Source organism: Hippocampus zosterae, chromosome 5 (genome assembly GCF_025434085.1).
Source record: "Hippocampus zosterae strain Florida chromosome 5, ASM2543408v3, whole genome shotgun sequence".
Lineage (NCBI taxonomy): Eukaryota > Metazoa > Chordata > Actinopteri > Syngnathiformes > Syngnathidae > Hippocampus > Hippocampus zosterae.
In genome coordinates, this window is record NC_067455.1 from 12,952,829 (window position 1) to 12,967,145 (window position 14,317).

The 14,317-nt window shown below is 38.7% G+C and overlaps 1 protein-coding gene across 2 annotated transcripts; it reads right to left on the reverse strand.

Moving 5' to 3' along the window:
- Positions 1–694: 694 nt before the first annotated feature.
- On the reverse strand, positions 695–13,419 carry LOC127601472 (NF-kappa-B inhibitor delta). Of its 2 annotated transcripts, XM_052066749.1 has the most exons (12): positions 13,185–13,419; positions 9,956–10,092; positions 9,826–9,859; positions 8,661–8,845; positions 8,386–8,567; positions 6,652–6,757; positions 6,411–6,557; positions 5,559–5,610; positions 4,935–5,092; positions 3,817–3,933; positions 3,573–3,737; positions 695–1,886 (listed from the first exon to the last, which is right to left on the reverse strand). In XM_052066749.1, exons 1-12 carry the CDS (start codon positions 13,387–13,389, stop codon positions 1,815–1,817), a joined length of 1,560 nt encoding a protein of 519 aa, XP_051922709.1. In that variant the 5' UTR covers positions 13,390–13,419; the 3' UTR covers positions 695–1,814. The 2 variants fall into 2 exon arrangements, with proteins under 2 accessions (XP_051922709.1, XP_051922708.1); XM_052066748.1 differs by having other exon boundaries at positions 8,386–8,845.
- Between the last annotated feature and the right edge of the window lie 898 nt (positions 13,420–14,317).

Sequence of the window (14,317 nt, forward strand, 5' to 3'; positions counted from 1 at the left end):
TAAGGAATAAAGTGGTATCCTTTTTGTAATACCATACTGAATTCCATCTTTTTAAAAGCTTTTTTTCTTTGCTTATTTGCATCATGTTTAATTGCACAATATCGCAACAAATTGCATTGTATCGTATCGGATCGCATTGATTTGAACTTAATGTGTATCGAATCGTATCGCATCGTGACGACGGTGAAACGTATCGCATCGTATCGCCAGAAAATTCCATGTATCGTTTAAGTATCGCATCGCTGGCAGTGGATCGTGATGTGTATCGAATTGTCCTCAGTGCTGAGATTCACATCCCTACTTCCTATAGGATTAACCTCGGAGAAAAAAAAACACTGTTTTTTTAAACTTCTGCCGACGAAGCACAGAAAGTTCCGAATACGCTTTTAGCATTAGCGAAGCTAAGATGGTAACAGGTAGTTGCTCAACATACAGTAAAGTAGTCATTTGAAATAAATGTATTAACAAAAATAAGCGTATTTATGTATCAACGAGTCACAAATGTATATAAAATAGCCAATAGGAGAGAAGTAATCATTTTTTTGGTAGGCTTGGTGAAGGTGTCACTATTTATGGCACTTCCAGTGCATTTTTTGAAAATCTGATCCGTAAAACAAGTTGGTGGACAAGTCTGCCAAAAAAGCAACAACTACATACTCAGGGTAATTTGAAATATCACGCAAAACAACATACATGAGTCACAGACCTCAACCTTTATTTCTCTCACTGAAATTACAGTCAAAAGTAAATTTGACACCTCTTGGTGGTCTCTGGTCATGACAATCAAAATGTCAGGAATTTTTTGTTGTTGAAAGTGAATGTTGTGGATTCCTAAAGAGTAAAGGTCATCATTGTTACAACTTTTCTGTGAGTGGCTCAATTTCCCCACGCCGCTAATTTATGTAAAGACTCACGAGAACAACCCAAACACCTATGACTCATTTAGACCATGTAGTTAGGTAGTAGTCTACTCCGAGTCAGAGTAGACTACTGTACTGTTAATGTGTGAATTTGTCATGCTTTGGTTCTAAGACAGGAAACAAACACAAGTCAATGTAGTTTTACACAGTAAACATGTTACATCCACAAGTATGATGCATACAGAACAGGAACGAGTCTTTCAGTTAGCTCATTTTCAACATGAGCAATGCCAACAAAAGTAAATATGCTGATTGAATTCAGCAACAGCTGCCATGGTCAATGCGATCATCATGAGAAAGACTCTTCCAGGTCAGACCGTTGATTTCATGGAAATCAAAGTTTCTGGAAAAAAGCCACAATTTTTAACCCTGTAACTGAGACACTTATACACAATCTAATGTCACCCAAAAATCTGCCTTTTACAAAGATAATAATTCATTTTGGTTTGCTTATTTGAGACACAATCTTGAATTTCCACAAAATGTGAGCGTTGGGGTGAGTCAATTGTCTTGACTTACTATCGTATGATCAAAATGAATGATGAATCAAACAGTGCACTCCATTAGCATTTGGCATTTTAGCTCTTCTGTTGGATGACATTAGATTGTGCATGCGTGCCTGACGTTGTGGCAGATGACAAGGACTTCAATCAAAATGTGTAGTCTGTTTTTCTTTAAATATATTCCAAACTGCATGATTTTTTTTAAATTAAAAAGAGTACAAACACTTGACAGAAATTAGTATGGAAACATCATAAATATCAACTTTTGCTGTTCTTGAAAAGCAGCTAAATGGTGAATCGTTTTCTGAGTTAAAATCCAACGTGAATTACCATCAGACTTTCACTCCTTGATATAATGGGAAGAATTCCCTTCTTAACAGAAGACTTTCAATCATTCCTGGTCCTGTAGGGCCACCAGACGTCGGCGAGTCGAAGCGCTACGTTTCTTCAGCAAGTGTTTGAGCTGAAAGACACAGAGGCTTGTAAAAGTATCCCGACATCTTGAACTTTTCCTCATTTGGTCATGTTACAACGACAAAAGTAAATGCATTTTATTGAAATCATCATGTGATAGATCCATTAGTGGACAAAGTACAGGCTCAAGGCCACCTTTTATGAATATAATATACTGTATATTATAATTATTGTTGAATTAACTGAGCTATTTGTTTAATAAAAAATTATTTATCTGTAATAATTTATCAAATTTAGTAATTTATTTTGTTGGGAATAAAACAACCCACAAATGGATGAAAGGATAGATATTTAGTGGTACATGTTTGATTTATATTTAAATATTACATATACCGTTTTTTAATTAATTACCCATATTTTCCGCACTAAAAGGCACACTGGATTATGAGGCGCACCTTCAACGAATGGCCTATATTGAATTGTTTTCATATATTTTGACACACTGGATTATAAAACGCAATATACAATGCATCCACTAGATAGAGCTACACTCCTTCCGTTCGACTCGAGAGGCGATCCTTACCGCCTCAGAAAAAACATAAAGTAACGATTACTTCAATGAAACTACAAAAATGGAAAATAATGCATCAAAACAGAAAATCAAGCGAGGAAATCAAAAATAAATTCTATAGCCCCCTTACAGAATTTATTTTGGCATTTCTTTGAGCGTGACTCCAACAGAACAATCAGATGTCAATAAAATTTATGAGACTGGACTGTCTCAAAAGTTTTTGTTATTTATCCCTTTGTTGTGTACTGTATTCACAAACGAGGAAATCACAAAATAATTGGTTTATAATTCAAATTACATTAATTATACAAATACTTATTTGAATGATTTCCATGTTTGGCTGTCATGCAAAGCTCTTTTTTTTTTTTTTTGCTTTGAGGGGTCACCACAAATGTATCCCTGATCTGGCTAGTGTATTACTTTGGCTTCCTGTTTTTTCACATCTGTTTTCTAACAACCCACTGATTGGGTGACTTCTGAAGGCAAGTTGCGTCAATTGATTTTATTTTGGGGTTTCAGAGTAAAAAGCCATTTAATACTTTTACATGGCACATTTTTTGCAAACACACCCACACACATGCACGCACACAGACACACAAACACACAGAAACCATGTATCATCATCTTTCCACTTCACAATAATGTGTCAAGTTGTGTTGCTCTTTCTCACGAAATCCCAATAAAATACATTTGTGTTTGTGAAACCATAACCAAATCACATGAACGTGGAAACAGAGTGAAGACAAGAAAGAAAATGAAAGAGATGACATCAGTGGGTTGGATTTTATCTGGGCAGTTCCTTTTTCTAATACAACACTTAAAGGACGCAACAGAAGGTTGACATGTGCTAGTAACTATCGATCTGCAATCTGTGTCAGAGCAAGGAGGGTGTATGTGTGTGGGGGGCAGGGGGGGGGGGCAAATGCATTTGTATTTTTCAGATTTGTCATTTTCATTGCACTTCACAATTAGGTGCTACATTTTGTAGCTTGAGCACATGAAATTCCAATGTGGACAAGTTAAGGCCACTGGATGTAGAACTGGAGGCTACATTAGATTTTTAAAACAGATAGGCCAGGTCATTCACCAAGGAGGGAAAAATAAATCCTAAATAAATGGTTAAATGTAGATGGGGGAAAAAATAGAATGAAGAATGTAGCTCACCTGCTCCCCTTTCGGGCCACCCTGGAGAAGATGCGCCGGCAGGCCGTTCTCCATATTGCGAATGCTAGGATCAGCTCCTTTACTCAGTAGGAGCCGCAGGATCTCCTCCTGTCGGGGGTTGCCATGGAGACAGGCCGCCATGTGCAAAGCCGTGTGGCCATGTGCCTTGAAGCAGACATTGGGATTTGAGATACACTGTCCACGCAGCGACTTTACACAATGAAACCAAACGCGGGAAACTCACTTTCATGTTGACAAAGTCTTTTACATTGTGCATGGGGATGCTGAACAGATAGTGAAGCAAAACAACATTCCCTTCCTTCACAGCCAAATGCAACACTGTCTTGCTGCTTTTGATTTCCTGCAATTTGGAGATCGGGTGTGCGATGCGATGGAGGGTGGGGGAGCACAACAAAATCACATTAAGTTGTGCTGGAACATGTAAATATGACTAGAAAGAAAATGAAAGCGATGACATCATTGTGGTTGGATTTGGTATTTCCCCTTTTTTAATACAACAGTCACTGGAAGAAACAAAGATACATATGCATCTATTAAAAGCCTTTTCAAAAATTAATAACATTGCGTTAGATAGGTTATAAATTAGATATCCCGGAATTCGAACGACTCGCGACTCTTCCAAAAACATCAGAATAAAAAAAGCTTAATGCACGTAGCCAAGTGAAACCGAGCGATGCCAAATGCACAATGGACAGTGGCCGAGACGAGCCACTGGCTATTTTTAGTCAGGCAGTCATAGCATGAACAGGTTCATCACATTTGCAAGTGCCTCTCAATATCATTGTTGTTTTGTTTTTTCCAGTACAACTATTTTAGCCATGGGCCTAAAGAAAGACAGCAGTTGCGACCGGCAGCAAAGAAAAAGGGAAAGTGATGCAAACCGCAGTGGATTTGAGGAAGGAGATAATTGGTAAGTACAAAAATGGTGTGTGTGTGCTATGAATATTGCTAACCATTATAGCTTAGCTAAATCGACAATTTCAACTGCATTTCTTATTGTTTGAATCCAGGGATTACAAGTTTTTAAATCAATAGGAATTAACATTGTAATTTCCTGTATTTAGAGTTTGGGAACGAACTAAACTTATTTACATTATTTCTGGTGTTGAACAAATCAGACTTTGAACACCTCACAAGAAAAAATTATGTTCGAACGCTGTGGTTGCACTGTATTCTAATTTAACTGCGTGAATTGCTGTATGAATAGAGTGTTTGATAAACTAATCTATCATTTTCAAATACAACCTCAGATGAAATGAAATCACATTTGATTCAGCAAATGTAAAAAAAATAAAATAAATAGTGTAACACTATTGCAACAGAGGTACATTTGTACTCCACCTGGCTGAGTGGTGAGGCGCCCGCGTTGAGAAGCACCTGCACACAGGAGAGCTTCTCCGCAGCTTTGGCTTGCAGGTTCGCATCCGCCATCTCGCAGGCAAACAAAGCCTTCATGGTGACACAATGAGAAATGGCTGCACAGTGGAGGGGGGTCATACCTAGGACAAAAATCAAGTCAATGTCCGTAATAGTAACAGCTACATAGATAGTATGAGGTCAAAATGTGGAACAAAAAGATCACATCCAGTAAAAAGGGAAAAACAAGAATTGTGTTCACTCATAAGTATTTTTTATTATATTATTCTTATATTATATTATATTATTAATATTATTCTTTAACTTTTTAAGTGTGGTGTAAAACATTAATTGAACAACCATTGAACTAGAAATCTGACTTATTGATGGCAAAATGTGCAACGCAAAGTCAGCTGTTTAGGCAGGTTCGCGTGAGTTTCTTCACACGGACTCGTTCTGCATGTTTACCAGCCCGGTGACGACGTCATTACATTTTTTTGTGTACAGAGGTTCATTTCTTTTGATGTGTTACAATTGCATAATTAAATTTAGTATTGTACACAATTGTGAGAATGTATTCTATTGTGTTCTTATATGGTGAGACATTACCTTCGAAGTCTCTGGCCTCGAGGTTGACGGCGGGCCTGTTGGTCAGAATTATCTGGAAAATAAAATGTCATTCATTGATGTTGTGTACAAATAGGAGCTCGGCAAGCACGAGATCCCTTGCAAATATGCTTCTAGTAGCTTTATGTTTTGCTGTGTTCATGTTCACTTGGCATAAGGAATAAATAGGGCGGCTCCCTATAAAATGTAGAACTGAAGAAGCCTTTTTGGATTAAAGTCGAAATGTCTTCAACAAACACGAATAGTTCAGTTGCCTCGATTAAACTATTGTGCATTACCTTGGCCCGGACAACTAAGAATCTACACAGAAATCTTGAAAAACATTATCTCCAATTTATTCCCCTGTCTTCCAAAAAAACAAATCCTTTGTTTTTCCTTTTTCCCCCCATAAGAATAGAGAAACATCTGTTCATTATCATGAGACGCTTATCCTCACGAGGGTTGTGGGCGTGCTATACCCTATCCTAGCTCACTTTGGGTAGTAGGTGGGGTAATAAAGCAAACATCCATCCATTTTCAACATAGTTTATCTGCACCAGGGTCACGGGAGCCTATCCCAGCTGACTCTGGCCAGAAGGCAGACTTCATCCTGAACTGAACACCAGTCAGTTGCAGGGCACATATAGAGACAAACACCCATTTACACCCACATCCACACTGAGTGGGAACTGATCCCACTCTGCCTGCTCACAAATCAGGCGAGTGTACCACCACACCATCAGAGACTTAAAGAAAATATATTTTTCATACACAATAAAAACTAACAACTTCCAACAATTTGGTGCACTACATATTTTTCACCCAGTATCAGTCCAAAGTGGTTTAGTCCCATACCTGCAATATCCTCGGTAAGCCATCGTGAGCGGCCAGGTGAAGAGCACTTTGTCCTTTGACATCACAAGCGTTGATGTCAGCTCCAAATGACAACAGATCTTCAACAATGTCTGGCTGGTTTGCTGTCACCGCCACCAGTAAGGCAGTCTGTAAATACAAATCAAGAAATTATATAATACATGCATGCTCTCAAGTGAAGTACTGTATATGTCCATGTATTAAAATGATTTTTTTCCCATACTTTGCCTTTGTGCTCTTTAGCATCAAGCTTCTCTAAATCCCTCAGCTTCTCTGCTGCAGCAAAGGCCCACTCCCTGAGACCCTTAGCAGTGTAGATATGCAGGATGCTGACAAATCAAACCAACAAAAAACAAATTAGGCAAAAACATACTGGATAACCTAAGTTTTTGAACACGACTCAGATTTTTTTTTTTAATTGTAAAATAGAAACACTTTGTCGTGAAATTATCTTCCTATCAGTTATCTATAACATCTGTCCAGTTGAGGGTCGTAGGTGAGCTGGAGCCTAGCCCAACTGACTTTTGCAGCCCTGACTGATTAGTTTAGTATTGGTTAGTATTCAAGTAGACATACATACCGGTATATGTTTTTGGATTGGCGAAGGAAGCGCACACACAAGCGCAGGGAGAACGTGCTAGTGTCATATAGGAAGTCTGTGGCTGAGATTTGAACTCTGAACCATAGAACTGTGAGGTAGACGGGCTAAACACTAGTACACAGTACTGTCGTTAAGAAATCATCATTATCATCATAAATATAACAACAAATCGATATAATAATCAAAACTTGGAAATTCCAATTATTCTGTGGAGTTTTTATTTGTGGCAATTGACGGTAAATGTGTTGGAAGCCTTTCAACTCATTCATTCGGCCCTGCTTCCTGTAAGAGGTGACTATATTCCATGTATGACTCACGACTTTTGTTTTTGTTTCTACGATTACCAGATGTCAACATACTCAGACAGTTTATCAGAGTGTCAAAATAGTAATAAAGAGTCATTCATAAAACAGTGCACATTGATGTGTAGGTTGTGAAGAAGAAGTTGTTATTGGTTGTGTTTTTATACACTTTTTATTTGACACGTCACATGAGAGAGGGAAAGACCCGTGTTGGTGGCGAAAGGAGACTCTCACTTGGCTTGTGACCGACGGTGTCACTGAGGTTTTTAAATTGGAGAAAAGCAAAGTGATGGGTAGCACGATGAAATTAATCTTATCTTCTGATTAGTTTAAATAGGTTTAAGGTTTTTTGTTTTGTTTTTTTTAATCAGACATTGGTCTTTTTCAAGTGAAGAAAAACACTCTAAACGAGCTTATAGTTTGGGCTGTCATCGCCTGAGCTGATCATGTCAAGGCTACGAACCACCACTATGCCCCCTCCCATTGCCCCACAGCAATGTGTCCCTAATGATTGTGCCATCTCTGAGGAGCAGGATGACACGTTCTCACACAGTTGGGGCACATTGCTCCAGAGTGCGGCAAGGGGATGGAGCGCAGCTTAACTAATCAAGAAAAGTTATTGTTAAAAAAAAATTACAACACATAAAAAGCCACATCAACACGAAACAACACATTTTTCCAGCTATATGTGCACCATTATGTCAGTATCATATTTTTTTTTTAATTACCCCGCAACCCTTCTCAGGATAAGCGGATCAGAAAATGGATGGATGGATATTTTTAAATGAATATAGGCAAAAAAAACACCCTCAAAATACTGAAGCCACAAAACCTTAAGTACAAAGTGGCATGAGATCACTATATCTTTTTACATTGTGTTGTCATCTGCAGAGGTTGAAAAAATAACAAGCATATTTTGACAAGTACTTTTTTCTTTGCATCAATTGAGACAGTATTTCCCGTGGTTCAAAACACACAGCAGTCCTCCAAATGTTCAAGGTAAAGTTTAAATCCCAAGTTAAATGTACGCACACACACACATATGACTACTCACGTGTCTCCGTCCTCATCCTGGCCAATGATTCTACTGTAGTCCATGTCTCTCATCAGCATTCTGGCCTTCTCTAGTGTCCCGGCATCCATCCAAGACCCAAAAGTAGAATGAAGGGCCTGACTTGGTTCCAGAGGGGGCCAAGTAGAAGCCGCGCCCTGATCTGCAGCTTCCATCAGACAGTCCTGCTCAAAAGAACACTGGCTCAAAGTTAACTTGAAATCATTCATGCAAATGCTTTCACAATAGACTCCAGCTTCAGAAGGAATTTTCCTCACATAGGACTGTGACACAAATCCTTGAAGCTGCTGCTTCAAGTTGAAATCTGAATCCATTGGGACCTCATAGCCCACAGGGAAGCTTGGTCCAGGTTGATTGGGGTCATAAGAGAGAGCAGGCTCTTGCATTGGAGCCCACTGCCCACGTGTCATAGCTGGCATGTCTGTATAGTTGCTTGATGCGCCTGAATAAAAGACATAGAGGCCTAGGTACGGTGCAGTAATTGTAGACACAGCGGCTTGATGCTCTTTAACATTTGGCCACTTGCTTGTTATTCAGTGTGTGCAATATGACATGTGTAGACCAAACCTCTGACATGCGGCAATTCCAGGCACCACGCACATCGTCATCATCGCGATCATTATTATATTTGATGTTGTCAAAAGGTTTGCTAAGTCATCTCTAGTGCAGTGTGTCCTAACCTTTAGTGCACCAATGCACATGTTTCAACAATAGGGGTGGAACAAAAAAAAAAACAATTTGTATCGGGAAATCATTTTTTGATTGATGCAAGTTCCACTTTAAAATATACCCAATTGCATATTGAATCATCTTTAATTGGATATATATATAAGGAAATACCACATATGTAGAACTGACAGGTTCATTAAAATGTATGTAAATTGACAAAAAAAACAAGTCATTGCATCATACCCCTCTCCAACTGAGCCGTACCATATTGAATTGAATCGTAATCCCACAGAGTCGATCCACATAGAATCCTCCCACTCCCGTTTTGAACCGTACTTGAATCATTTCGCACTACACGCATAGAAAACGGAATAAATTTGTGTTTTGTGGAGACAATTAGCAGATTATTTACTGCAGCACACCCAATGATCTCTCACGGCACACTCATGTGCAATGGCACACTGGTTGGGAGTCACTGCTCTAGTGACACCAACTTGGGAGTCACTGCTCTAGTGACACCAACTTGATTATAAAGTTTTTAAACACTTTTTACAGTTGATAGTAAAGGTTTCCTTAGAGCAGATGATGAGGCTTTTTCTTGGCTTTCTTTTCTGCCTTGGTTCAGGAAATTTCCACAAATGGTACACTGAATATAGGTGTTTCACAAATACGTTCACATAGAATCCCAGACAATGAGGTCATTATTTCTGAGATATTTGGGATATTCTTGTACAGGAATTATCAAAGTCTTACCTGCGCAGGTCAGTTGTTCTGGAGTCTGCAGTTGCTGTGAGAGGAATTATAGGAAAAAAGGCATCTCATGTAAGACGGTACACAATACTGAACTACGAACTACTAAGATACTGTGAGTTGTCTTTCTTACAGTCAGCATGCTGTGACCAGCGAGACCAGTTGTGTTTGGAGGGTAGGAGGTGAGCCCCGAAGACGTCTCTCGCTTCCTCTTCTGTTCCAATAGTTTTTTCACTGTGGGCAGGGTGTAGCATGGCTTCTCCTTTGGCGCTGTGTGGCAACAACCGTTAACATGCTGAATTTACTTCCACTTCCACTTCTACTGTCGTGTCAAAGAGCAGGCAGAAAAGTAGTGGTTTGCATAGCCAGTATGCCTCACAGTTCTGAGGTTCCGGGTTTGAATGTTACATAGCTCTATGTAGAACTCTACTCATATCATTGATCTATCTATTGATCTATGTTGTGCTCTGGTTGTTTTTTCCTTTGACAGGTGAGTACAAGAGGAAAAAGTCACACATTAGTTTCCACTGCATGATCTGACACACAGGCTCCATTTGGAAGACATGTGAGGTTTAACAGAAAACCTTCACCTTGGGATTTCCTATATCTTTTCTATTGTATCTTCCTGTGTTTTACTCGCGGAAACACAAACCACATCTTCCTGACTGCGAAACCACACACAGTTAGACGTCAAAGCATTGTCACATTCACTTGTCCGCTGAGGTTATTATTCCACGAGAGTGCTCCATATTTTTGATGATCCCTTAGCTACTTGCTGTTATGTTTTTGTTTAGATTACATTTGGTTTTGTCTCCACCTGTTCTTGTCATCCCTTGTGTTAACCAGTCGACTCCCTCAAACCTTTGTGTCTTGTCCAAGTGTTTCTTGTTGTCTCGTGAGTTCTATCAATCTTTGTTGGATCATCGTGTGTATGTGTGCCCCCCCCCCCCCCGTCACATTTTGTTCTCTGTCAGGTTATTATTATTTATTTTTTATGCTACTTCGGTTTCTTATGATTTTTCAGGACTTTGTTTGAGTAGTTCAGTAAGGTTTTTTTTCCCAGTATACTGCTGTTTGTATTTTTTATTCATATAATTTACCGGTACTCAGTCCACCCTGCTCCTTCTACCTACCATCACGCAAAACCTGACACTTGTACGTATTCTATTTGACAACAAGCATTGCCACCTGCAGTCAACAGCCTGAATGCTGCCTAGCGCGAGTAATTATTACCATAGACACCTTGCCTTGAGTGCTGGATCATACATTGATGAAACAGTGAATATGCCTTTTACTTGGAGGTGTATGAACCGTTTTAAACACAGTCTGAACTCATGTGATGTATAAAATAAACCAATACTTTCGAATGTCTTAAGCCATTCCAACACCAATTTGCAGGTAATTTTTTTAAATCTTGTGGCTAATATCATGGTCGCATCCAATATGGCGAAGACGCTGACATATCGCACCCTCCAGGTGGTGTCTGCAGCAGAAACGGAAAAAAGTAAAATAAATACGAACTTCATTTTAGATGTCAAAGGGTTTTTGTGGTTTCGGGGTTTTTTTTTTCTTTACTGTATGAAAAAGGTTCTGTTCACCTGCCTTGTACTCATTGTTTGGAATTCCCTCCTGCCATACAATATCGTGAACGTGCCAGTCCACCACAACCCTTTCGTTTCATTGTTGATGGTGCTGACATGATATAGACAAATCTTTTAGTAGCACTCAGATATGCCTTGTAAGAGAGCATTATAAATTGCATTCTTACAGATGAAATGTGCATGTAGTGCTCCTCCCAGATTTAGTGGTCCAACCGAATTCCATACACGGTAGCATTTTTGCCGCAAAGACTGTGTCGCACAGAAATAATTCTATTTAAGTTGGGTGGGCTGAGTGAGTGGCAACATAATACTATAGAGGCACTGGTGTCTTCTCTTCCCCGACAGCAAGTAAGCGGCATTGTTCGTCCATTCATATATAAGTCCATGCCTTCAGCACCATTTCTGGAAATACCTCCTTTTCAGAATTTATATATTTGAAACCGTTCGTGCAATTTTGACCATGTGTGGATTCGTAAAAAAAAGAATTAAATCCATCCATTTAAAAAAATCCATTTAAAAGCTTTGAAAAAGATCCGTGTGAGTGTCTATAAACATAACAACTCATGGTGACTGTTGTCTTTTCTTTCTCAGTGTGTCCTCAAATATTATAAAGAAATCAAACCAGCGAATAATTTGTTAAATCAGTTGTTGCTTCTAGCTCCAAATTTACAACAATAGGTCCTTGTGGGGTTGTGTTATATGCCCCCTAAAGGTCAATTAAATGACTCATGAGTTTCATGCTTGAGTTGATGTACTACTACACATTACTCACTGTGAGACATTTGATCTTTACGTGGAAATGTCAACAGGTCACAGAATAGAAAACAAAGCAAAGTGAAATATCAAGAGTTAACCTATTACGGTCCGCAGCAGCTCAGAGAAGTCGGTTGGGATGTCATACACAATGTGAGCACAAGTTCTGAGACATCCAGCCATCATATTTTTTATGCTCCTTATCCTCTTTAGAGTCACGGGGAGCAAGAGCTTATCCCAGCTGACTTTGGCAAAAAGACAAACGCAGACTACACTGGTCACCAGTCAATCACAGGGCAAATACTTACATAATTAATTAAGTAATGAGCGATTGCGATAGACCCCTTAACTCACTTTGAATCTTAATGTTGTAGCAAAATATTTTTGTACAATTGTTTATGGGATGGCCGTACGGCTTGACAGTTGATGTAAGAGCCAGTTGTCACAATTTGTTTTGTCCATATAATTGGGACTCGGAGCGTGATCCTTGGGTTAGTCTTGGGTTGCCCTTTGCTATATTCAAATACGGTACGTGGAAAGCCCTGGACACTGAGTCATGTGCGTGGGAGGAAAGACGGGGTTTCCAACGACCTTTCTCTTCTGTGCTCCCTCCTCACAGAACGAACGAACGAAAGAAAGAAAGAGACAGACAGAAACAAGCAGCACTCTACCAATTTCCTCATTTTGTGGTCAAACAGAATCAGAGAGCATGGAAATATGTATTTAAAAAAAGACAGAGAATCTCTGTATTTCAGCCAAACACCGGTAGCACATGCAAACACAGAAGGTCTATCCTTGCCGAGTGTACACATTAACTACATTACTTAAACATACTTTATAGAAATTGTTGGAAAATGTCAATTAAAATCCAGAACCAGTATTTAAAGCTATGAGTAAGAAAGTGAAGTCATGAGTAAAAGATTCAAAGTAACATCAACAATCACTGGGTGGGAATGACATGTTAGATGTCCATTCATGGCAGTGAAAAAGTGATTGAAATGGACTCACCTTTATCAAAGTGCATGTCTCTTAGGTCTTGGTCTTGGTTGGTTTGAGAGGGAATGACCAACAGCCTGCACGGTTTGCAGATGTTTGACGCGTGCTTGTCTTCAGTCTGTCTGCCTTGTTGTTGACTACTCAACACTGCTTGTACACACTGAATACACCGCCCAGCCCCACCGCCCACACACGTGTGTGTGGTATCCACGCCCATTCATGTGTGTGTGTGTGTGTGTGTGTGTGTGCGCGCACGCTTGTGTCTGTACGTGCGCACGTATGTACTTCTCACTCTCACTCTCAAAATATAATATACATTCTGAACTAAGACGACTATAATGAATGATATGAATGACATCATCATCATCATAATTATTAAGTTTTTTTCCCCTGATAAAGTACCGTATTCATGTTGCATTAATTACGTCTATAAAAATAAACATTGTAATGTAATACAAAGAGCGAAACACAATGACTTAATCGTAGGCTAGACGCATACTGGTGTTAACAATAATCAATTAAATATACATATATCTTGCTAATTGTTAAAATGTCCTTTTCACACAGTAAAATAACTTCAAACTTCTAATTGAATGGCATAAACAAGGCTGCCAGATAATGATGATACAAATACTAACTTGAGATATAAAAATAAAAAGAATCTGGCATTAGAAAGTGTACAGAATGAAACAAATGAAACAGCACAAAAACTTTGTGTATTTTGTAATTTAAATTTGATCTCTGGAGTACGATTTTGATATCTCAATAATAATAATAAGAAGAGTGACTAGTATTGTTGTTGAAGATGGTGTTCTTGTTCTTGATTATTGATTATTATTGCTTTTATTTTCATCACTGTATTTTTCACTCCATTTTAGCACACACATAGAAAATTCTTCTACTGTACATTTGATTTAATTTGATCATTGTTAAAAGAGGAAGACGAAAAAAAAGAAACCTCTCCAGGCCATCTTTAATTAAAAAACTAATAAATTGATACATAGATGTATAAAATTAAGACCAGTAATCTAACGGTAACAAAATGAAAAACGAATTTCAGACAACAGTAAAGTGATGATACAAGTCTAAGTAGATGTTTTGTTTTGGTTTATTTTTTTATTTTTATTTTTAGAATTGTGTTCATG

Bases quoted from the DNA above. Each gene is read 5' to 3' on its own strand.
- LOC127601472 (XM_052066748.1), bottom strand. From the start codon at position 13,389: ATGGGCGTGGATACCACACACACGTGTGTGGGCGGTGGGGCTGGGCGG. The intron at 10,093-13,184 runs GTGAGTCCATTT...GTTGCCACACAG, and splicing joins AGACATGCACTTTGATAAAG to CGCCAAAGGAGAAGCCATGC. The intron at 6,558-6,651 runs GTATGGGAAAAA...TTGTATTTACAG, and splicing joins CTAAAGAGCACAAAGGCAAA to ACTGCCTTACTGGTGGCGGT.